This window comes from Neophocaena asiaeorientalis, unplaced genomic scaffold (genome assembly GCF_003031525.2).
Source record: "Neophocaena asiaeorientalis asiaeorientalis breed wild unplaced genomic scaffold, Neophocaena_asiaeorientalis_V1.1 scaffold504, whole genome shotgun sequence".
NCBI classification, from domain to species: domain Eukaryota; kingdom Metazoa; phylum Chordata; class Mammalia; order Artiodactyla; family Phocoenidae; genus Neophocaena; species Neophocaena asiaeorientalis.
Genome location: NW_020174438.1, coordinates 6,950,161 through 6,974,818, shown reverse-complemented (window position 1 = coordinate 6,974,818; position 24,658 = coordinate 6,950,161). Strand labels below are relative to the sequence as shown.

Sequence of the window (24,658 nt, the reverse complement as noted above, 5' to 3'; positions counted from 1 at the left end):
AGCTAAGAGTATTATTAGCTTCTACTGTTAGAGTACGGTGATTAAGAATAGCCTTCAGCAACTTGCTTTACCTTTGTGTACCTAGGTTTCCTCATCTGTTAAATTGTGAAAATCATAGGGTTTTATGGATTAGCACAGAAGTGATGCTTATCACAGCATTGGCACTTGTTAGGCACTCAGAGGTGGAGCTATTGTTATTGCTATTACAATATTGTGATTTTGTAAAAATCAGTAACTACTGAGCCATGAAGTGTGATTGGACCCTCGGGAAAGGAGGCACAGTTCTATATTGTTAATCTTGGGCCTCCTGAAGCATTCAGTTTCTGTATCCAGAGTCTTCAGCTGTAGGCTGTCAGTTGTTCAAAATCTGGTCATATTTTAATTGGTTTGATATTTGACTGTTACTTTCTTTTCTGGCATTTTGTGTTTCTTAGACTATTTTATAATATTTTCTATTATAAAATGCTTAGGATATTTTATAAACAAAGAGAAGCATATTTCTAAATTATTAAATATACCCAGTCTCCCAATCATACATTTGATATTGGGAACCCACTTTCTTCTTGATGGTATTCTGCCTAGGAGTTCTGCTTCCATCTAAAAATATTCTCTAACCTACACAGAGCTGATGTCCTGGGACCCCCATACTACTGGCACTTAAAAGCTAGGTACACTTTTATTCATTTCCCTACTTTCTCTTTCTTCAATTCCATTTTTTTTTTTTTCATTTAGCTGGAGTACATCGTCAAGTAAACTTTTCAGAAGACGGGTATAGGATATAAATAACCAGTCCTTGCATTTCTAAAAATGCTTTTATTTTGCCCTCATTTTTATGGATGATTTGGCTGAGCATACATTCTATAATGAAAATCATTTTCTGTTGGAATTTTCAAGGTACTGTTTTATGGTCTTCTTGCATTATAGAATTGCTTAAAAGAAGTCCGAAGGCAGCCTGCATCTAGATGTCTCTATGGTGCTCTCTCTAGCCTTCGGACTTTGAAATTTCACCGCAATGTGTCTCGGTGTATGCCCTTTTTCATTCACCTTGCCCAGCATTTCCTGAGACATTTACTGTAATCAAAAACCTTATGTCCTTTCAATTTGGGAAATGTTATTTTATCTTTATGAGAATTTCCTGCCCTCTGTTTTATCAGTTTTATATTTTGGGTGGCCTTCTAGATTAATCCTCTATGTTTCCTAGCTTCTCTACTACTTTTTGTCTCTGCTCTACATCCAACTTTGTCTTAGAAGGCAGACATCTACCGCAGAATACTTTAGTATGGGTAAATCTTTTGTTCTCTCCTCCCACTTCTCGTACTTTTTTCCCTTTACCATCATTTCCACACCCTCCCCCTCATCTGACTGTGGAGTTTGAACATTAAGAAACAAGAAGACCCCACAGTGTGAGTTTACTCAAGCCGTTGGATTATGTTACTACCTCCTCAAGGGACCTAGTTGTCTTAGTCCGTTTGGGCTGCTATAAACAAATTACCATAGATTGGGTGGCTTGCAAACAACAGAAACTTATTTCTCACAGTTCTGGAGGCTTGGAGTTCAAAATCAAGGTGCAGGCAGATTCGGTGTGTGGGGATGGCCCACTTCCTTGTAGAAGGTGCCTTCTCTCTGTGTTCTCACGTGAGTGAAGGGATGAGGGAATTCTCCTGGGTCTCTTTAATAAGGGAACTAATCCCCTTCGTGAGGACTCCACCTCCTAATACCATCACATTGGGTGTTGTTAGGATTTAACATATGAATTTTGGTGGGGACGCAGACACTCAGTCTATAGCACAAGCTATCCCTAGACCCTATTTTAGGGGAATTTTGAGGCAAAAGATCAGATGGGTTTCTCTCTCCTTTCAATGCCCGTATTAATTCAATGTTTCTTTTTATATGTTCATAAGTGGAAGCTTCAGAACTCTGTGACGAGCACTAGTCAGAAGAGGTTTTCAGCAGAGTTCACTTGCTTCTTCTCAAGATAACATTCAGTAGTAACTGGATGTAATTATCCACATTGACTCCTCAGTTCACTGATGTTGTGAATCCTTGGGATATGAATCCTTAAGGGTGTCTCAATCCTTAACTGTTCAAAGATGTGAGAAGTAATTGAGTGACTCCCTGTCTTAGAAATGGGTCAAACTCCTCACTCGTAACATTCTTCACCTTGAGATAATCTGCACCCTTATTTTATACCTAACTTGATTAATAGTGATGACACCTAATTGTAACTTCTTCTTTCTCATTTTGGGGCAGTGAGAAAGGGGCTCCCTTCTAGTTTCTAACAAATTATAAAGCAGAAAACATGCAAAAGTTCCCAAGGTAGTATGTAAGTTATGAAGATGATCAAACACCTTTTGCTTTCATCCCATTTCCTTGTACATTTTTTATAAGTTATTTATGAAAGTGGAGTTGTTTAAGCTCTGATGTGCCATGCCTTCCAAGTGACATATACCAGACCCTATGTTTACAGTAGAAGAAATCCTCATGGTAGCATGGCAAATGGCAGAGATGCTCCCTAGACTTAATTCTGCAGGGTTGTCCAAGGGTCTTTTGACACAGACTCCCAGAGTCACAACTGTGGGAATCAGTATGTGACTGTTAGGGCCCTGGGAAAACCCAAGAGGAACCCCAGGCTCTGTGGGCTACTTCATCCGAAGCACTTTGGCAGAAGGGTGGAGAGGGACTATGTACCTGTCTAGTATTGGTATTTAGTGAAGCTATGGAGTTATGTGCATTTGTTAAAAACCTAACTCCATCAATCTTCCCCTTGCTCAGTAATTCTCTTCAATTTTTATAATAGTAATGTCTCATCTTCTCCGATAGGTTCAAGACTTCTTATTTCTGTTTCATTTATTATTAACCCAAATATCTCCTTGAATATCACCAACTTGTGGGCCTAGGTGGATGTACTTTAGCATATTTTATATGTAGGCTTGCTGTATCAGCAGCCTTTACCTGCCAAGGGATAGGAAGGGCCCCTGTCATTCTACTTCTTGTATCTTCCTGTGAGTCTCCCGTGAAGGATATGGAGGAGAATAATACCCCACATAAAATGAGACACTTCCTTTGGCTTTGCTGTCTTTCAGCTGAGCCTGCTGCTTTTGTCATCCCTCTAATCCATACTTGCTGCTTTTGCTGTTTCTCTCCTCGGACGCTGTCCCTGTTCTCCTTGCCTTGGCTTCCTGCTAATCTCTGCTCTGTCTGTAGGCTCCTGCCTGATCTACCACTAGTGATCCAGCCTCAATTTCTTCTACCCCTTTCAGTGTGAGAACCTTGCCTTCTCTACTGTTGCTCTTTGGGCTCTTCTTTACTCCTGTATCCAGTGCTCACATTTTTGGTCTTTAGGGAAAAACTTTTCCTATCTCAAGCCCAGGTTGTATAGGGGGTGTCCCATGGCAATGCCGCTTGGACCCCTAGTGGTACACGATGCTGATGAGTCCCAGAAAAGTGGGAATAGTTCTGTGTATCCTCAGGAGAGTACATTTGCATCCAGGATCAGGGGACCAGGAGATTGTTAGTGGAACACCTGTTTGTGGCCCCTTTCCCTACTTCAGTCTCAAAGCATCATTTGGGATGTGCCCCAGACTCTCCTCTTTTCTCAGTGTTCATCTAGCAGCCTGCCTGTGCTTTCTGGCTGTGATCATCTCCAGTTCTTCTCTGTGTACCTTTGGGCCTATCTTGTAACCAGCTTTCATTATGGGGAGGCAAACTACTTGATTTATCATGGAGATAGAAAGCAGAAGAGTGGTTACCAGGAGCCGGGGGTTGGGGAGGAAGAGAATGGGAGGTTATTGTTTGATAGGTATGGAATTTCAGTGTGGGGTGATGACAAAGTTCTACAGATGGATAGTGGTGATGCCTGCATACCGATGTGACTGTACTTAACGGCACTGAACTGTACGCCTACAAATGGTGAAAATGATAGATAGTATGTAGATTTTACCACAATAAAAAAAGTGAAAAAAGAAACCTACCTGGTTTATAGGGAAGTGAGGATTGCAGAAACGTCTTAGGAAAAACCATCAGTGCTTGCTCGTAGCTGTGGCTTTGTCCACGGCCATCGGCAGAATTTCTGTGACTCATGGAGAGGGCAGTCCTAAAGAGAATGCTTCTGAGAAGAGTCGGTACCTTCCAGTTAAAATTAAGAGTAATTTGTATTGAAATCAAAGGGCTCTATCCTTTTTGTCAATGCTCTTTAGAACAATTACAACATTTCTTGGTCATATAGCAGTATTATTCATCATTCTTATGAGGAATAAATGTCAGTTTCTATCCATGACTACTGATGAAAATTAGCGTTTTAAAAGAAACCATCTTCATTTCAGCAGCATGAAATATTTACTAAAAGGAAATTGGCTTAAAAAACACAATTTTTAGAAAATAGCCGGTTAAATACAGAGACAAAAGAGCCCATTCCTTTAATCGACTGCTGATAGTCTAAGCTTGACCATGCTTTTAGCACAGGCAGATTCATGACCTGGGGGTACATTAGGATTCCAAGCATAGAAGTCCAAGCTAGTAAGAGGTTATATGTTATAAGAGAGTATGTGTCTTTAGTCATGGACCAAGGTTCGAGGCAGACAGAAGAGAAGAAAAAAAAATACGGAAGACTTTGAACCAGGAGTCCACTTTCTGTTCTGACTTTAAGTAGCCTTGTGGCTTGGAACTGTTTCTCAGGAGAGATATTTCTAGGGTTAATGTTGGCCATAACCACATGTCTCACGTGTGTTTAAAAACAAGTCTACACCCAGACTCCACGTCATTTCCTCATATATCCTGTCTCTTACCGAATGATTGTGCTATGAGAAAAATATTGCCCATGTAGTTCCCTTCATGCTAGTGGAAGCCTGGCTGTCCTCCGGCCTTACCTGTATAGACCCAGAGAGCATGTACCCAGGACTGCTCTAAGCCAGGCCATAAGTGTAAGTAAGGGCCAAGGCCTTGTCCTGCAGGTGTCCAGCTATGACTGAGGAAGAACAGGAGATCGAGTCTGTGTAATTCTGGGGTCCAGAGCAGTAATAGACTTACCAGGAAATGCACCATACCCTGTGCAGGCAGACAGATATCAAGTAGAAGGGAGAGGTAGGGCCACCCTGAGCTGTCTGGTTGAGTAACTCACTTCTCCTCTGAATGGAGCAGGAAGACGTGGGAGAAGTGACCAGGAGCATTTAGGGAAAAGTCACTCTTCAGGGGAGCCAGGAATGGGAAGAAGCATTCCCACCCTAACGTTACACATTGCTTTGGGAGATTTTTTTTCTAAATGTTGGTTCACAAAGGTGGTTGTCAGAAACCTTTTGTTCCTGTTCCACAGAGTAGATGATAGGTTTAAAGACTAATTGGATCAAAGCAAGACCAGATCTAACCTGGGAAACTCTAACAGAGTTTGGAAAGGGGTCCTGTGGGAGGTGTGAATTCTTAGGCCAATGCAGCAGTGCTCGGCTTAAAAAGAATTCTAAGCAACACTACTTGAAAGCACTCGTATGGATTCAAGTGCACCTAATTTTCAAAAGAGCCAGGTGGGGAGGAATTTCTCCCCCCATTTTAGAGGTGAGAAATGGCTTCTAAAGAGAAGAGGTTGCAGGCAGCCCAGAGTCTTATAGTAATAGAGCTGGACACCAGGCCTCCGGGGTACCCACTCCCATCTCCCTCCACTGCTGGCTGGACCTGGGCTCCCATTTCCCACAGACACACCAAGGAAGGTTGCCGACCTCTTGGGCCTGTGTCTGGTCCCCACGTGTTCTTAAGATTTGTTTCGTGGTGTTCTTTTCAGGTAAAAAAAGTCCCCATTGTCTAAAACCCTGCACATGAGATTTTCTATTATTTCTCAAGAATACTAGCACATCGGAGTGTTTTCATTTACTTTGCACAGGCCAGAATCCCATGATACAGAAAACACTGTAGATTTTGCAAGCGCTTCTAATGAAGCTACAGTAGCTGGTAAAATATTTTCTTACATGGATTTTTTTTTTCCAATTAAATAATTTCTGTAGAGAATGAAAAGAGAATGGAAACCCAGTTGCAAACCTGAGGAGAGTTCCTGAGCCTTCCTGTTACGCAGACAGCAGGGGCCCAGGTGCAACAGGATTGGGAGGTCAGGGATTATGGACACAAGAATCAAAACCCAGTTCTTAGTGTTTGCAGCTCCAATCTCTACATAGCCTGAGCAGCCCCTGCTCCAACTCCTTGAGGCAGAGGGGTGATGGCAGTGTGAAGAGGCGCTGGTCACACTGAAGAGGCTGCACTTTACAGATAGAAGGTGCAACAGAAAGTGTTCTCTCAATGCTAATTTTAGGCCAGCTGCTTCCTTAACATAGGCAGAATCGCCTGGGCAGCCTTCTGAGGAAAGGATCCGAGGGCCTGTATGGTGGGACCATTCAGGATGACTGTTTTCTATACATCCCCGGCTTGACCAGTGCCTGCTTCACCTACACCCTACTCAGAGGACTGACCTTCCTACATACTTGGTCCGGGTGCTAGCTAATGGTCATCCACAATAGCTTATCAAAGGGGCGGTGAGAGGCACGCCCCTCTGCTGGTTTCCCTGGTAACTGATGAGCCAACCTGATGTCAATCCTCCCTATAAGTGGTAATCCCCCACCACCACTCTGGCCCCTGGAGCCAAGCCTGACGCCATGACCTGCCCTCAGCCACAAACGGTGGGGAGTCACTCCAGGACCTTGCTTCAGACATGTAAGCTCCCCCTATCCGTTAAACCATTGATGTCCGTCCATTAGAACATTGATGTCTCTGTTGCTGACTCTGGGTTCTTTCTTCAGTCTTGAAGCTGGGCAGGGACAGGCCTTGTAGGCCTGCGGGGTGCAGCCCAACAGGGCAAGAGACACAGTCCTATTAAATATCCTCCTCCTTTTATGTCAATTGCAAGGAAAATGCAGTTACGCCATTTGCCAATTACCATGCCTTAATTCATTTTACCAGTCCATGGGCTTCTTAGAGTTAAGGTCGTAGAGTGCTCTGTTTACTTGGCTCAGTACCTTAATAATGGTATGGCTCCTGCAGGCCCAAGTTAATGCTCCTTAATCCTTGCAATTTGCACTAGGAGCCAGTATTTTTCCATGAGCTTAGAGAACCTCATGTCTGCTGCAAGAATGAAAATCAAGAATGGCCCTAAAACATAGCCTCCAGTTGGAGAGCACCCATTGGCTTGTGGTCACTAATAGGAGTTATTACAATGGCTTTAGCTCTAGACAGACATTGCTGTGAATTCAAGGTCATTTGGCAGGTTCATGGGAACCACAGAATGTGAGAGCCATTCCCAGGCCCTTTAGAATAGATGAGGAAGACCATACAGGGGCAGTGACTTACCCAAGGTCACAAAATATAAATGGTGGCAAAGCTGGTCCATGAGCCCTTGGAACATGCCAGGTCTTTACTGGGGCCTCCATGTACAGTTGAGCAAGTTGTGTCCTCTGCAACATGGGGGCCATATGCAGAAGCCATGGCCTTCCCTTCCGGTGAAGGCTTTTGACCACCAAGTGACCAATGCCCAAGTGACCTGGGTTTTACCTTTGTGTAAGAGAAGTGGTTATAAGAGGACCTGGCTCACTCCTATTTTATGGGACACCTTCTCTGAACCCCACATGGGGTTACATATCCCTCATTTCTTGGTTTCAGTAGCACTTTGAATTGTAAATAGCATTACTAAAAGGACTAGTGGCTCCTTGAGGGCAGGGCCTAGTCTTATTTATTTTGTACCTCTGGTTTGGTCCTTAGCAAATATCAGGTGTTCCGTAGAAGCTTCTCTTGTTCTCAGTAATTCAGCTGAATAAGCACCATTTGGGGCCTAACGTTTGCTTGTTACCAGCCCATTTCATAAGGCTGTGGGAAGCCTCGCTATTCACTAACCATGGTGACCACTTCTGGGCAGTGAGAATAAGTCTAAATATGGAGTGGCTGAGTCCTGAGACACCTCATGAAAAAAACCAAAAAACAGTAACTTAAATTTATTGACTGCCAGTACCTTTCTAAGCACTCAGTACAACTCCAAGAGGTAAATATTATTAATATCCCAACGTTACTATGAGAAAACAAGATGCTGAGAGATTTATCTCATGTTGCACAACTGATGTTGGGCTGCAAGACCTTGACTGTGTGTTTCTAGAACTTGTATTTCTAACTACTGTGCTTTGGTGCCTACAGTGTAATTAGAGCAAGGTCTCTGCAAGATCGCATCTCCCAGACAACTTAGTTCAATCATTTAAACAACCAAAGCATCTAATTGTAGCCTAGCATCTATTACATACTTCCTATCCAAGATAAGGGTCACCCTCTGGGCTATTGAGGTGTGTGTGGGGCTAAGTTCCCCTTCACTGGATAACTCCAGAGTTCTGTGATTTTTTTAATGCAAAAGTTTTATTATTGTTATTATTACCTTTTAAAATTGCAAAGTAATACATGTTCATTGTATTAAGTTTAAAAAAATACAGAAAATAATGTATTCAGTGAAGGTCTCGTGGTCACATGGAAGGGACTGTTGATGAAGGAATTCTGACATAGATAGTTCTGGATGATCTTTAAGGTTTCTTCTAATACAGTGTTTCCACATTGATTCAGTTTCCTGAAACACCTGACATCTCATCGTCAGAGCTGTCTGGTCTTGGCTGTTTCCTCTATCTAATTATATTACCGCTTTCCCTACAAGGTACCATGTGATATCTTCAAGTTCTCCATAACCTGATTGTCTAACTAAATTTCCCAGTGTTGTCTTTTTTAGGCCCCCAAGACACAATTGTTTTAGGATCAGGAGAGCATCTTGTGTTCTGAACTCATATATATAATGTTTACTTGCTCTTGTTTAGTCAGTGTTCTCTATAGACCATCGGCATCAGATAAATCTGAGATCTGAGATGCTTGTTAAAAATGGAGATTAAGGGACTCTCACCCAAGACATATTAAATAAGAATGTCTTAAGACTGAAGTCAGAAATCAACATTTTTCCTCAACCAAAACATGTTTTGTTTCGTGTTAAGTAATTGTCAAACATATTCAGAAGTAGAGAGAATAATATAATAAGCCCCATGTACTCATTATTCAGCTTCAACAAGTATTAACCCATGGTCAATCTTGTTTCATCTATAATTTGAAGCAAATTCCGGGCATGATATCATTTGAATGTTTCCATATCTATACAACATAACCACAATACAATTATCATATCTAAAAGTAAATAATCATCTCTAACAGCATTACATTTCTGGTCCAGATTTTCCTTGTCTCATAAATTTTCTTAATTGTGTAGTGTTTTAGATGCCGAATCATGTCATTGGTTATATTTCTTCCTTTTCTATGATAAGGGGGTTGCTGGGAGCCAATTCTGTAGCCGCCTCTGGCAACTTTACAAGGCCTCATGTTTGCATTTTGGCTATTTACCTTCCCCCTGACTTCACCTTCATTTTAATTTTATTTTTCTCTGTCCCTGATTTCCTTGGGAAGTTTCTCCTACTTTGCTGCATTGTATTTTAAAGCTGCCTCAAATCCTTTTGCAAAAAGATAAGTCATATGTTAGCGAACATATCAGTGATCTTGAGCCACTGGCCTTACTTCATTTTGCACCATTCTTTTAGACCAGCTCCTATCATCCCAACTTCTGACAATGAGTTTCCTCTCCCTTTTCATGTCCCATCCACCTCACTCTCAATGCTCAGCACCGCTTTTCCAGCTCTGATCTTTTTTGCTTCCCTCCTCAATTGTGATTCCAGGTTTACCTTGGCTGCCCTGGAAACACCTTGATCCATTCTGAGCATCCACACTGCTCCTCTCTGCTGTCACCATAAGTTTCCTGTGGGCGTGAAAGGACTAGACACAGACACCAAATCTTTAGGTTCCAGCATAATCCCTTTGAGAATTCCAGTCTTCTGGGACATCACAGGGTTGGAAGAGCAGTTGAAGGGGGAGAGCTCAGGACAGGAAGGCTGGGGTGGGAATCAGAAATGTCTTCTATTTTCCTGTTTTGCCCTGAGCTATATTGTTGCCGTAAGAAGTAGAAGTGGGGCAGGACTGACATCCAGGGGACTAGGACAGTGGTTCCCAATTTTTGCTTCCTTATTTATCCAGGACAAAGTTCTCACAACTCTGAAGCAATTGACAAAATAAGGACAGTGTAATGGTTTTATTCATAAAGCTCAATATAGTATTTTAAGGGAATGTCATTTGGTGTTAAAACAACCTTTCTTATATGAAATGAGCACGGTAGTAAAAACTTATTTGTTTTAAAGTCGGTGTTAGCAAAGTAAAAAGTTGATAGCCTGTGTCAGTCTGTTGATATTTTGTTCATAAATCTAAAAGTCTGAACAAAGATGAGCAGACAAGAGTAGATGTCTTTTATGGGTTTGATTTGGAAGGAAAACTGTGCTGGGGAACTGAGATTATCATTATTATAATGACTATCATGATTTTTATTCTTTTTGTTCCTCACAAACAAGGAGCAGCATTAAATAAGGACTGTTTTCAGCAATGTTTGGGGATTACAGACCCAAGTTCACCTGAATGTGCTAAACCACATATACTTCATGTACTACAGCAGCTTCAAAAATGTTTTTCATTTTTTTCTCGGTAATACTAGCTCATTGTAAAAAGTTAACACAGCAGTGAAAGTCCCTTCTATTTTCATCCCAACAGAAATGGTTTGCTCTATCTCCACATGGCTTTTAATGTAAAAATAATTTTAGCGTAAAACAGCAATATATAGAGTACAATCTATAAAAATACTGAATAACTATGCTGTACATCTGAAACTAATATATTTTAAATCATATTTCGATTTTATAAACACATCTATATATATATTGATATTATCTATCAACTATAGACAATTTCTCTTGTTCCCTCATTTTGGAAGGCAACCTGTAACCTTTTCTTCAGCTTCTTTCCTCTTTCTACCTCTTAATTTTTGACATCACTTTTATTAATTTTAAACTGTCAAAGTTGGAAACATTTACACTCTCTTCTACAACTATACTTAAGTCCTCCATGCTTCATCTATTGCTTGATTCTAAGAGTTGAGAATCAATAAATGGTGTCTGTGGTATTATGAACATAAAATTTTATTTAGTGCAGAATCAAGAGGTATACTTTGTCGAGGTATATGTGAAAAATAATACTATGATTATTTTTCCCTTAAAAATTTCCTCCTGGGATTCCTAATTTCTCTCTTTTTTTATGCTATTTTAAGACAATTGATGATGTTATTAAAAACTAAACCCTCCATCTTGTCATTTTTATCTTTTCAAATCCTTTTTATCTGAGGAGGACTCCTTTCTAGAACGCAGTCTTCCTGTTCTAGGCTGCACTGGCTCCTCTCCAGGCCTGCCGCTCAGCTTTCTTGCAGGGACTTCCTTCACTGGTCTTCTGAGAGGAGTGCAATTTTCCCTGTACACTATGTCTGTTATCTCATTTTATTTTTAATTTTTGAATTTTATTTTATTATTTATTTATTTTGCAGTTTCTTATCAGTCATCAGTTGTATACACATGAGTGGATACATGTCAATCCCAATCTCCCAATTCATCACACCACCCCCCCACCCCCCCACAGCTTTCCCCCCTTGGTGTCCATACGTTTATTCTCTACATCTGTGTCTCCGTTTCTGCCGTGCAAACCAGTTCATCTGTACCATTTTTCTAGATTCCACATATATGCGTTAATATACGATATTTGTTTTTCTCCTTTGGACTTACTTCACTCTGTATGACAGTCTCTAGATCCATCCACGTCTCTACAAAAGCCCCAGTTTCGTTCCTTTTGATGGCTGAGTAATATTCCATTGTATATATGTACCTCATTTTCTTTACCTATTCGTCTGACAATGTGCATTTAGGTTGCTTCCATGACCTGGCTATTGTAAATAGTGCTGCAGTGAACATTGGGGTGCATGTGTCTTTTTGACTTATGGTTTTCTCTGGGTATATGCCCAGTAGTGGGATTGCTGGATCATATGGTAATTCTATTTTTACTTTTCTAAGGAACCTCCATACTGTTCTCCATAGTGGCTGTACCTACATTCCCACCAACAGTGCAAGAGGGTTTCCTTTTCTCCACACCCTCTCCAGCATCTTTTGTTTGTAGATTTTCTGATGATGGCCATTTTAACCAGTGTGAGGTGACACCTCATTGTAGTTTTGATTTGCATTTCTCTAATAATTAATGATGCTGAGCAGCTTTTCATGTGCCTCTTGCCATCTGTATGTCTTCTTTGGAGAGATGTTTATTTAGGTCTTCTGCCCATTTCCTGATTGGGTTGTTTGTTTTTTTGATATTGAGCTGCATGAGCTGTTTATATATTTTGGAGTTTTTTTTTTTCTCTTTTTACATCTTTATTGGAGTATAATTGCTTTACAATGGTGTGTTAGTTTCTGCTTTATAACAAAGTGAATCAGTTATACATATACATATGTTCCCATATCTCTTCCCTCTTGCGTCGCCCTCCCTCCCTATATTTTGGAGTTTAATCCTTTGTCTGTTGATTCATTTGCAAATATTTTTTCCCATTCTGAGGGTTGTGTTTTCTTCTTGTTTGTAGTTTCCTTTGCTGTGGAAAGGCTTTTAAGTTTCATTAGGTCCCATTTGTTTATTTCTGTTTTTATTTCCATTACTGTAGAAGGTGGATCAAAAAAGATCTTGCTGTGGTTTATGTCAAAGAGTGTTCTTCCTTTGTTTTTCTCTAAGAGTTTTATAGTGTCTGGTCTTACATTTAGGTCTCTAATCCATTTTGAGTTTATTTTTTTGTATCGTGTTGGGGAGGGTTCTAATTTCATTCTCTTACATGTCCAGTTTTCCCAGCATCACTTATTGAAGAGACTGTCTTTTCTCCATTGTATATCCTTGCCTCCTTTGTCATAGATTAGTTGACCGTAGGTGCGTGGGTTTATATCTGGGCTTTCTATCCTGTTCCATGGATTTATATTTCTGTTTTTGTGCCAGTACCATATTGTCTTGATTAATGTAGCTTTGTAGTATAGTCTGAAGTCAGGGAGTCTGATTCCTCCAGCTCCATTTTTTTCCCTCAAGACTGCTTTGGCTATTTGGGGTCTTTTGTGTCTCCATACAAACTTTAAGATTTTTTGTTCTAGTTCTGTGAAAAATGCCATTGGTAGTTTGTTAGGGATTGCATTGAATCTGTAGATTGCTTTGGGTAGTATAGTCATTTTCACAATGTTGATTCTTCCAATCCAAGATCATGGTATATCTCTCCATCTGTTGGTGTCATCTTTGATTTCTTTCATCAGTGTCTTACAGTTTTCTAACTACAGGTCTTTTACCTCCTTAGGTAAGTTTATACCTATGTATTTTATTCTTTTTGTTGCATTGGTGAATGGGATTGTTTCCTTAATTTCTCTTTCTGATCTTTTGTTGTTAGTGTGTAGGAATGCAAGAGTTTCTGTGCATTAATTTTGTATCCTGCAACTTTACCAGATTCATCGATTAGCTCCAGTAGTTTTCTGGTGGCATGTTCAGGATTCTTTTTGTATAGTGTCATGTCATTTGCAAACAGTGACAGTTTTACTTCTTCTTTTCCAATTTGTATTCCTTTTATTTCTTTTTCTTCTCTGATTGCTGTGGCTAGGACTTCCAAAACTATGTTGAATAATAGTGGTGAGAGTGGACATCCTTGTCTTGTTCTTGATCTTAGAGGAAATGCTTTCAGTTTTTCACCACTGAGAATGATGTTTGCTGTGGGTTTGTCGTATATGGTCTTTATTATGTTGAGGTCGGTTCCCTCTATGCCCACTTTCTGGAGAGTTTTTATCCTAAAAGGGTGTTGAATTTTGTCAAAAGCTTTTTCTGCATCTATTGAGATGATCATATGGTTTTTATTCTTCAATTTGTTAATATGGTGTATCACATTGATTGATTTGCGTATATTGAAGAATCCTTGCATCCCTGGGATAAACCCCACTTGATCATGGTGTATGATCCTTTTAATGTGTTGTTGGATTCTGTTTGCTAGTATTTTGTTGAGGATATTTGCATCTTTATTCATCAGTGTTACTGGTTTGTAATTTTCTTTTTTTGTAGTATCTCTGTATGGTTTTGGTATCAGGGTAATAGTGGCCTCGTAGAATGAGTTTGGGAGTGTTCCTTCCTCTGCAATTTTTTGGAAGAGTTTGAGAAGGATAGGTGCTAGCTCTTCTCTAAATGTTTGATAGCATTCACCTGTGAAGCCGTCTGGTCCTGGACTTTTGTTTGTTGGAAGATTTTTAATCATCACAGTTTCAGTTTCATTACCTGTGATTGGTCTGTTCATATTTTCTATTTCTTCCTAGTTCAGAAGGTTATACCTTTCTAAGATTTTGTCCATTTCTTCCAGGTTGTCCATTTTATTGGCATAGAGTTGCTTGTAGTAATATCTTAGGATGTTTTGTATTTCTGCGTTGTCCGTTGTAACTTCTCCTCTTTCATTTCTAATTTTATTCATTTGAGTCCTCTCCCTCTTTTTCTTGATGAGTCTGGCTAAAGGTTTATCAATTTTTTTCTTTCTTTCATTTGCGGTATGCGGGCCTCTCACTGTTGTGGCCTCTCCCATTGCGGAGCACAGGCTCTGGACGCGCAGGCTCAGCGGCCGTGGCTCACGGGCCCAGCTGCTCCACGGCACGTGGGGTCTTCCTGGACCGGGGCACGAACCTGTGTCCCCTGCATCGGCAGGCGGACTTTCAACCACTGCGCCACCAAGGAAGCCCAGGTTTATCAATTTTATCTTCTCAAAGAACCAGCTTTTAGTTTTATTGATCTTTGCTATTGTTTTCTTTGTTTCTATTTCATTTATTTCTGCTCTGATCTTTATGATTTCTTTCCTTCTACTAACTTCGGGTTTTGTTTGTTCTTCTTTCTCTAGTTCCCTTAGGTGTAAGGCTTGATTGTTGAGATTTTTCTTGTTTCTTGAGGTAGGATTGTATTGTTATAAACTTATAACTGCTTTTGCTGCATCCCGTAGATTTTGGCTCGCTGTGTTTTCGTTGTCATTTGTCTCTAGGTATTTCTTGATTTGCTCTTTGATTTCTTCAGTGATCTCTTGGTTATTAAGTAACGTATTGTTTAGCCTCCATGTGTTTGTATTTTTTATGTTTTTTTCCCTATAATTGATTTCTAATCTCATAGTGTTGTGGTCAGAAAAGATGCTTGATATGATTTCAGTTTTCTTAAATTTACCAAGCTCGAGTTGTGACCCAAGATGTGATCTGTCCTGGAGAATGTTCCGTGTGCAGTTGAGAAGAAAGTGTAATCTACTGTTTTTGGATGGAATGTCCTATAAATAACAATTAAATCTATCTGGTCTGTTGTGTCATTTAAAGCTTATGTCTCTTTATTAATTTTCTGTCTGGATGATCTGTCCATTGGTGTAAGTGAGGTGTTAAAGTCCCCCACTATTATTGTGTTACTGTCGTAACATTTCTTGCATCTTCTCGATCTTTGCCTCCATTCTTTTTCCAAGGTCCTGGATCATCTTCACTATCATTATTTTGAATTCTTTTTCTGGAAGGTTGCCTATCTCCTCTTCATTTAGTTTTTTTTTCTGGGGTTTTATCTTGTTCCTTCATCTGGTACATAGTCCTCTGCCTTTTCATTTTGTCTGTCTTTCTGCAAATGTGGTTTTCATTCCACAGGCTGCAGAATTGTAGTTCTTCTTGCTTCTGCTGTCTACCCTGTGGTGGATGAGGCTATCTAAGAGGCTTTTGCAAGCTTCCTGATGGGAGGTACTGGTGTTGGGTAGAGCTGGGTGTTGCTGTGGTGGGCAGAGCTCAGTAAAACTTTAATCTGCTTGTCTGCTAATGGGTGAGGCTGGGTTCCCTCCCTGTTGGTTGTTTGGCCTAAGGTGACCCAACACTGGAGCCTTCCTGGGCTCTTTGGCTGTTTGGTGGGGCTAATAGCAGACTCTGGGAGGACTCACACCAAGAGTACTTCCCAGAACTTCTGCTTCCATTGTCCTTGTCCCCACGGTGAGCCACAGCCACCCCCCACCTCTGCAGGAGACCCTCCACAACACTAGCAGGTAGATCTGGTTCAGTCTCTTATGGGGTCACTGCTCCTTCCCCTGGGTCCTGATGCGCACACAACTTTGTGTGTGCCCTCCAAGAGTGGAGTCTCTGTTTCTCCCAGTCCTGTTGAAGTCCTGCAGTCAAATCCCGCTAGCCTTCAAAGTCTGATTCTCTAGGAATTCCTCCTCCCGTTGCCGGACCCCCAGGTTGGGAAGCCTGACGTGGGGCTCAGAACCTTCACTCCAGTGGGTGGACTTGTGTGGTATAAATGTTCTCCAGCTGGTGAGTCACCCACCCAGCAGTTATGGGATTTGATTTTACTGTGGCTGCGCCCCTCCTACCATCTCATTGCGGCTTCTCCTTTGTCTTTGGATGTGGGATTTCTTTTTTGGTGAGTTCCAGTGTCTTCCTGTCGATGATTGTTCAGCAGTTATTTGTGATTCCAATGCTCTTGCAAGAGGGAGTGTTCTATCTCATTTTAATCTCACACATTCATCCTCAAATAACTTCCTATGATAGGTGCCTGGAGAGTAATCTTTCTGACTTCTTGTAAGTCTGAAAGTGACTTTTTTGGCCCTCACACTTGATTGATAGTGTGTTTGGGTATAGAATTCTAACTTGATCATAATTTTTCCTCAGAAGTTTGCAGGCATTATTCCATTATCTATTTTTTAAGTCCAATGCCGGTATGGTTCTAATGTCTTTGAGTTCATATCATTTTTGGTCTCTTAAGCTTTTGTGATTTTTCTCTGATTTTTATGTTTGGAAATTTCACAATTTCCAAGGGGCCTAAGGTAGGGTTAGTTTACTATAGGTGCTCGGTGGACCCCTATCAATTGGTCCTTCAATTCTAGGGAATTTTTTTTTAATTGATGATTTTTACCTTCACCTTCTGTGTCCTAACCTTCTGGAAAACTTAGTTATTAGACTTCCTGGGTACATATTGTATAGCACATATTTGTTTTGCCTAAGTTTCCTGAATCTTTGGTTCCTTTTCAGGTACATGTTCCCTGACTTTACCCTCTTTTGAGTTTTTTATTTGTTTTAGCAATCATGGGATTTTGTCCCTACGAAGCTTGTCTTATTTTATTCTCCATTCCATTTACTAGTCGTCCACCTTTATTTTATGGAAATACATTGTGGGAATTTCCTGTGAATGAAATGTTTTAAGAGCTCCTGTTTCCTTCCTGAGTTCTCTCTCTTTCCTCTGCGAACATTTTTTTTGCTTCTATATGGTAATGTTGCTGTAAGATTTCTCTATACGGCTAGTGATTCTTTGCAGTTTAGTCATATTTAATAATGAGGCAGTAGGAAAGCTGACCATAAGGCTGTGTATCTATGAGGGAGTGTTTACTTAAAGGGGATTATAAGGGGATTCCATTTTTTTTCAAGAATATGGAGGATTCTACTCTTGGGCACTAGTTCTCATACTAGTTGCCTTGGTTTCTCCCTAGCCAGACTGGACAGTATTTGGTGAAGATTTTCAGTCACTGCCCTCGTTTTCAGCTCAACATCTTAGTCTTAGCTGCTACGACATTGGAAATGTCTGTGTCCTGAGCCTGTGTGAGTTTAGCGGGCCAGGTTGCCTGCCCCTCAGGTGTATCTCCCTCTGCATTTTGCGGGGGGGCGGGGGGAGACCTGTGGCATCCTCTACCACAGCTCCATCCACATACTGTCTTTCAGAAAAAAAAATTTTAAACCTTGTTTGCTGATCATCCCATGCTATTTTCTTTGTGATTGTTTATACTTTTTATTTGTTTCATATTATTTAATGGGGGCAGGGTGTCAGGAAAGAGAGGATATATATGGATAAATATATATGCATATGCACCATTATGAATCACAGTCTCCCTTAAATATTTTATATACATATTTGCACCTATATTTCCTTATCAACATCGAGTTGAAGTATCTGTCATCTCTCCCTGCTCACAATGTAGGCCATTTAATTTGTTTTTACTTCCTTCCTCTTTCCATCTCCCACGTTTTGTTGAAATTGTTGGAATTTATGTGTATAGTTACCATTCCTTTGCTCTTTTAAGTGTTGCTTTCCTTAACAGTTTCATTAAACGTCATAACCTCAAAACCAGCAATTATTCAGATTTAATACACTTTTTACTATCTTCTTTGCTTATCACTAATTCTTGTGATACATAGTATGTAAGTACGTATCTTATCTAGAAAGCCCTTCCCTTCTTGGGTTCTCTATTCCGACATAAATTTGTATTTATTTGGAGAATTTCCGTAGCTTGTATTGCTGGCAAGGGTGAGTGAATGGTATATTTTCTGAGTCACTGATGGCTGAAAATGCCGTTCCTTTCTTCTTGTGATAATGTGGCTGGCTGTGGAATTCTAGGGCTACAGTCTCCTTTTCTTAGTTAGACCAGATGAGACCTCAGGCATGTCGGATTCTGGGTACTGCTGCAACCATGCTTCTCCCTCTTAGCCACTATTTTAAACATCTCACTGAGTGTAGGAATTAATTTGCCTCTCGCATTAATTTATGTCACGTGCCATTTATTCTGATGACTCAGCTTGATTGATTAGCCTCTTTCAAGTTGCTGATTTGGCCCATTTGTCCTATGATTTTGTCGTCATCAGTTTATACACTCCTCCCGTTGCTTCACAGTTCAGCGGGACAACTACTGTTCCTCTGTCCATATGCAGTGTAGGTGCTCAAGCTTTGTGCTCCTTGGGCAGTAATGTTGGTCATTCCAGAACAAGTCTTCAGGCTTGCAGGGATCCCTTGGAATCATAGGTGTCCAGCTGGGTGTCTGCTGGGTCTAGGGGTGTCATGGTGTCTTGTGTCTGGTGTCCAGGGATAGTGCTGCAGTACCTCATGTCCTGTGGTGAGGGCTAGTAGCCAGCAGAAAAGGGTTCTGACGATCAGGTACCCCACTCCGCATCTTCCCTGGAGGGATGTTCTCCATGGCAGCGCTGGGTACGGTTTCATGCACTGCCACCCCCAACCAGCAACCCCTCTGGGGATCTGGATCACAACTGGGTTACCATTTGCCTCCTTTCATCCCCGAATCACCAGCTGGTTATTCTCTTGCCTCTTTGACAGAAGGACCAATTACACTTTTCTATTCTTCAGAAAAATATCTTTAGAATAATAACTTTTTGATGTCGCTATGTGCTGGGGTTTTTTCCATTTTTATTATAAAATATACGTAAATGCCAAAGAATATACACACACACATATATATATGTATAGCATACATGTAGTTTAAAGATCAATGATAAAACAATTGGCCATGTACCTACCACCTAACTTAAGCAAGAACTCCTTTTCTAAATAAAGCTATTTTGTGATTCTCAGTGGATTCTCCCACTCCCTTTCCTGAGGCTGTGGGTCTGAGGTGGGTGGTATGTGTGGCCTTAGTGACTCTGAAGCCACTTTCTAGTAATTCTTTCTGAAAAAAAGAGAAAAGTACAAATAGAGTGTGTAGAGGGCACCCTGAGCTGTAAGTTCCGACTGTTACGCTTAGTGGTTGGTGTGGCTGTGTGGGTCGCTGTTGGTTTCTCCTGGCAGGTGCTCCCTGGCCCCCTGCTCACCTACATGGCCCCTTTGTGTGAATGAGGAAAAGGCCTTCTTGCTATTTGCCAGACATTTTCTGTAGTAACTCTATGTACAAACATTTATCATGACTGTGAATGTGACTAGCGGCTCCTGGAGTTTACAGGCCACAGCCTTAACTCACAGTAAACACAGAAGCGGTCACAGGGCCCTCTGGTGGGCTGCATCAGATGTACACTGAATGCCTGCTCAGACCAGACCCCTGCTCTCATGGATCCCCCATGACTGGACTTGGGAGCAAGGCGTTTTTGTGGGGTGTGAGCTGGGAGTCAGCTAACAAGCTGGAACCGTTCTTGAGCTGGGTCAGGGCCCTACGGTTACTAGCAGAAGTGGGCCCAGGATTTACCTTATTTTTAGCATGTTGCCAACGCCAAGTAAACCCTGAGAGGCCATGTTGTACCAAGCTGATGACTCCACAGCTCAGGGGGGATTCTAAATGCAGGGTGCCCGTAGTCCTGGACAGTCCTGGGTCAAGTCTCTTGTTGATGTGATTGTTGATACCGCCTCTTTTCCCTCTTAAAAGTATCTTAATCTTGGACAATAAATTATATGGTCATGTTTATTCGTCAACTTTTTGCCATGGTGACAACCGCCTTTGAGACCCTAGTGACTTAAATAAAACATCAACTATTTACGTTTTGCTCGTGGATCTGTGGATCAGTTTCTGCCCTGCCCCAGTCCGTGTGTCAGGTTTAAGTGTGCTCCTCATTCTGGACTTTGGGCCTACGCCACAAGTCTTCCTTTATGGCACCCAGGCTGAAATATCAGCCCTATTTAAGACCTCTTCTTCTCACAGCAGAAGGTGGGAGCCCAAGAGTCCTCTGGTCCAAGGTGGCATGGGCCACATCTACTCATATTTCATTGACCAGAGCAAGTCACGTGGCCAAGACCAACATCAGGGGGTTTGGATTTATGCTCCTTCCTTGGAGGGGGCACAATGGTGTGGAAGAGTGAATATTTGGTAAATAATAATATGTAATTATCGCGTCACACTCCTGAACCTTACTGCCTTCTGCTGTATGCCTCCTCCAGCCTATGCTATTCTCCTAGTGGTGTCTGTGTCAGGACAGTGCTGAAGTGATTAACAGGATGTAGGGAGGGGGTTTTGCCTCTGTTTGGATTACGGAACGTATTAAGGGGTTTCGCTGTGTTGTGGCGCTCTCGTTGGAGGAGGTGGGGGCCGATGTTTGCTGTGGCAGCCTGATTAACTGGGAGGGGCCTCCTGCTTCCCTGTGCCCCCAGTACTACCACCTGTCATGGAAGTTTTCACCGACAAATTTTCCATCCTGCTCTGTGAGCTCTGAGAACCACGTGGAGCCTGTGGCCAAACCGTGCTGTCCTCCCCCTCAAGTTGGGGCTCCATGAGGTGTGATTTCTGGGGCCCTGTACTTTGCCCCCACTGACTCTGTTCCTTGTCCCCCATCCCTGCCCTTTTTGCTCTGCACTTGAGATAGTTAATTTTTATTTTTCCCTCAGTGTCCCTTCATTTGCCTGTCTTAAGTGTTCAGCCCTGATTGGCTTTCCCTTTAAAACAATCCCAGAAATTCCTCCGCATTACTCGTTCACCGATGGATAGAAGGTACCTGGACTTGCTTTCCGTAGTCACATAACTTGCATATCCCATTTCAGTGATATTTAAGGAGAGAAATGAGATAAGCAAAGATTTTGAGCTCAGTTACCCATGCTGAAGCTGGAACCCCCATGTTTCCAAACAGAAACATAATATTGTTTCGCCACAAGGGCAAAGATTGACTGGGAGGCGTAGAGGAGATACAGTAGATCCATCACCAGCCCTGGCAGCTGGCTTTCTGTCAAGAGCAATTTCTCATGAAGAAATTGTTTTATCATGTCATAAGAATGATCAGGTACCTTCAGAGTCATGTTGAAAAGCACACGGACAGTAGGGGGTCAGCTTGACTCCGTAGCTAAGGGACTTGCGGGACGGGTTTGCATGCGTAGGCCTCAGCAGAGGCGCAGCCTGCCTCATGTCATGGATTGTCGGTGTGCTGTGGATCGTTGAAATCGTGGCTGTTAGGTAACTGAGTCCTCATTTTCTCCTTCACTAGAATATGAGTCTGTGAAGGTAGGAGTGTGTCTATCACGTTCTCCATGTGTCTCCAAAGCCTGGCACAGTCCCTGGCACGTAATGGACAGCCAGAAAACTTTGGCTGAAGCAATACAAGTATTAATGATGGACAGTAAAGGCAGAACCTGGGGAGAATCCTTGGGGCTCCAGGATGTAATGGAGCCCATCAAGGGCAGTTAGGGGTGTCCTTTAAAGGGAGGAGTTTGTAGCACCACAGTGCCAGGAATGAGTTCAGGTCGGTGCCTCAGCTTCCCTGGCTCTACTGTAGGGTGGTGGAGGCCTCAAGAGGGTTGGGCTCTGTTCTGAGAGTTGGGTGCACAGCCACTGGACACTGCACTGCCATGGACCCTAGCTGAGGCCATGGGGCTGCGGTCCACGTAGCAGATGTTGCCCCCACCAGAACCCCACTCCGTTAACACTTGAGCACGTACCTGCTGACCTCCAAGGCCAGCCCTGCATTTATTTGAAATGTGGGAATTTTCTGGCCACAGAAACTTACTTTGCCACCCATGCTGCAGGTTAGAAATGCCCCTTGAGAGCTGCCCTCAAATCAATGACTGAAGGGGTTGATGTTATAAATAACCCAGTCCCCTGGTCTCTAGCGTGTGGAACCTCCCTAGCAGCTTAACCTCTGGCCTCCCACTGTGGTAACTGGCTTGATAAAGCCCCCCTTAACTGGCTGCTTTCTTACTCCCCTGGATCACTTCCCTACTCTCCTACCTGGATCACTTCCCTACTTCCCTACGTGTGTTTTCTTCACCTTCTAAATAAACCTCTTGCCCTTGAATACTTGTCTCAGTTCTGCTACTGGGGAAACCCAAACTATGACCATCGTCCCCGGGTCCTGGGCACCCGACCACCAGGTGGTGGGTATTCTTGAGGGTTTGGGAGGACTTGAGCTTCATTTTGCTTAGACCGTTGAAAGTTCCTATCAAAAAGAGGGGGGAGAAAGCACTCCGATTTCTCTTGTTTTAAAAAGATGTTACTTTCTATGCTCCGCAACGGGGGAGGCCACAACAGTGAGAGGCCTGCGTACCACAAAAAAAAAAAATATATATATATATATATGTTACTTAAACAATTCCCAAATTTATATTATACTGCTCTCTGAGATGACAGAGGAATTTTTAAGCACAGTTGAAGCTATCCTGCTCCCGGAATATCAATGATTTGCATTGCCGAGGGCCAGGGTCTCAGTTGACTTGCAGGGCATTCCTGGTCCCCTGAACGCACCCTGTCTCTTGCTATTGCAGACTGTTTGTTTCTAAACATGCCTGAGTGTTACATCCTCTGCGCTCGTACCTGAGTCCTCATTGCCTCTGCGTCCTCATTGCCCCTCCCTCAGAGTCGGGAGACCCAGCAGCATGCCCGGCCTGGCCTTCTGCCATCACTCCTGACGGATGCATGGATGAGAGGGTCTTTCCGCCCGCACCGTGCAGTGGGTGGGCACGGGAGGAGCAATCCCACTGACCTTTGGTCTTTGCTTCTTTGCAGATATCTCAGTGAGCCTGCTGACCCTTGTGGTCACTGCCTGTGGCCTCGCCCTCTTTGGCGTGTCTCTCTTCGTGTCTTGGAAACTCTGCTGGGTTCCGTGGCGAGAACGAGGCCTGTTCTCTGGTAGCAAAGACAACAACCAGGAGCCTCTTAACTACATGGACACAGAGACCAACGAGCAGGAGAACAGTGAGGGCTTCCTAGACCCTCCCACCCCTTGTCCAGACTCCTCCATGAAGATCAGCCACACCTCCCCTGACATTCCCCTCTCGACCCAGACAGGGGAGCGGGAGAACTGTACCCATGGCGTCCGTGTACAGCGCCAAGTCACAGAGCCAACAACCTCATCAGCTCGGTCAGTAATGCCCCCTTCCTTTCTGGATGCAAGGCGAGCACCACCCTGTTCCCTTCTCTTGGCAGCAGTAGCATTGACTAGCCGAGGAGCCTGTAACCTGTCACATGTCCATTAGGTATCAGAGACATGAATATGGGAAAGCTTGATGCTTCCTATATTCCTGTTAGGTTCCTGAGCACTGCTTAGTCTGTACTTAGTTCATAACAACAATAGTTAACGTTGCTAAGGTTTACCATGTCAAGGACTGTCTAAGCGCTTCATGTGTATTATTTTATTATCCCTCACAACTTTGTGTGAGATGGATCTTATTATCGTTTTCATCTCACAGAAGAAGAAACTTAAGTCTGGGAGATTAAGAAACAAAGTCATATATTGGTAAGCACCCAGGTCAGGGTTTGAACCCCGGTTCAAACAACACCAGAGCCCAAGTTTTTACCCACTCTTCCGTGCTGCTCTCATAGTGCTATGGAGTTGATTCTCCGTGCCTCTGACCTAGCCTAGCGGTCACACACAGGCTCTCTGTAGAGTCCACACACTGGCTGGGGGTCTTCGTCCATCTCCAGGCTTTGCAAGGTCTCCAGAGTACCCAGGCCCATTGTCACTCTCTTTCCATGGGCTGGATGCTCTGTGCCCTTGTGCAGTAGAGAAATAATATGGCGCAGTGATTAAAAAGCAAGGGCTCTGGGGTCCAGTGAACTAGCTTTACCTACAAGCATGATATTGGACACGTTATTTAGCCTTCGTCTGTTTCTGTTTCGTCTTGTGAGAGGGGAACGGTGATAGGTGGTTTTGAGAATGAGGTGGTAACGTGTGCATCACATGTGCTCTGCCCAGGCCTGCATCTAGCACCTGCTCCACACCCTGAGCTGCCATTTTGTTTCCAGTGCTGCTATCATCACTATCACCATCACCATCATCATCGAGACCTGCCTCTCCCGAGGCTCAGATGCGTACAGGTGGCTTTGAGGCCAAGCAGCCAGTTCTGAATCACTGTATATAAAAATTCACTCCCAATAAGAGACCTCAGGAAAGGAGACCCGGAAAGCAGCTTTCTTTAAAATGAAAATATTTGCTTGAGTGACAGCTGGAGGAACAGCATATGCTGTTATTTGGAAAGTACAAGCACAGTTTGGGGTTTTTTTTTTTTTTTTTTTTTT

The 24,658-nt window shown here is 42.6% G+C and overlaps 1 protein-coding gene across 1 annotated transcript in view; it reads left to right on the top strand.

Annotated features, from left to right (window-relative positions):
• SYT9 (synaptotagmin 9) overlaps positions 1 to 24,658 on the top strand; it is a 137,957-nt gene that overhangs the window by 34,196 nt on the left and 79,103 nt on the right. Inside the window, exon 2 of the mRNA XM_024757027.1 lies at positions 23,147 to 23,501. Coding sequence (XP_024612795.1) covers positions 23,147 to 23,501 — 355 coding nt within the window. The remainder of the gene's footprint in view (positions 1 to 23,146; positions 23,502 to 24,658) is intronic.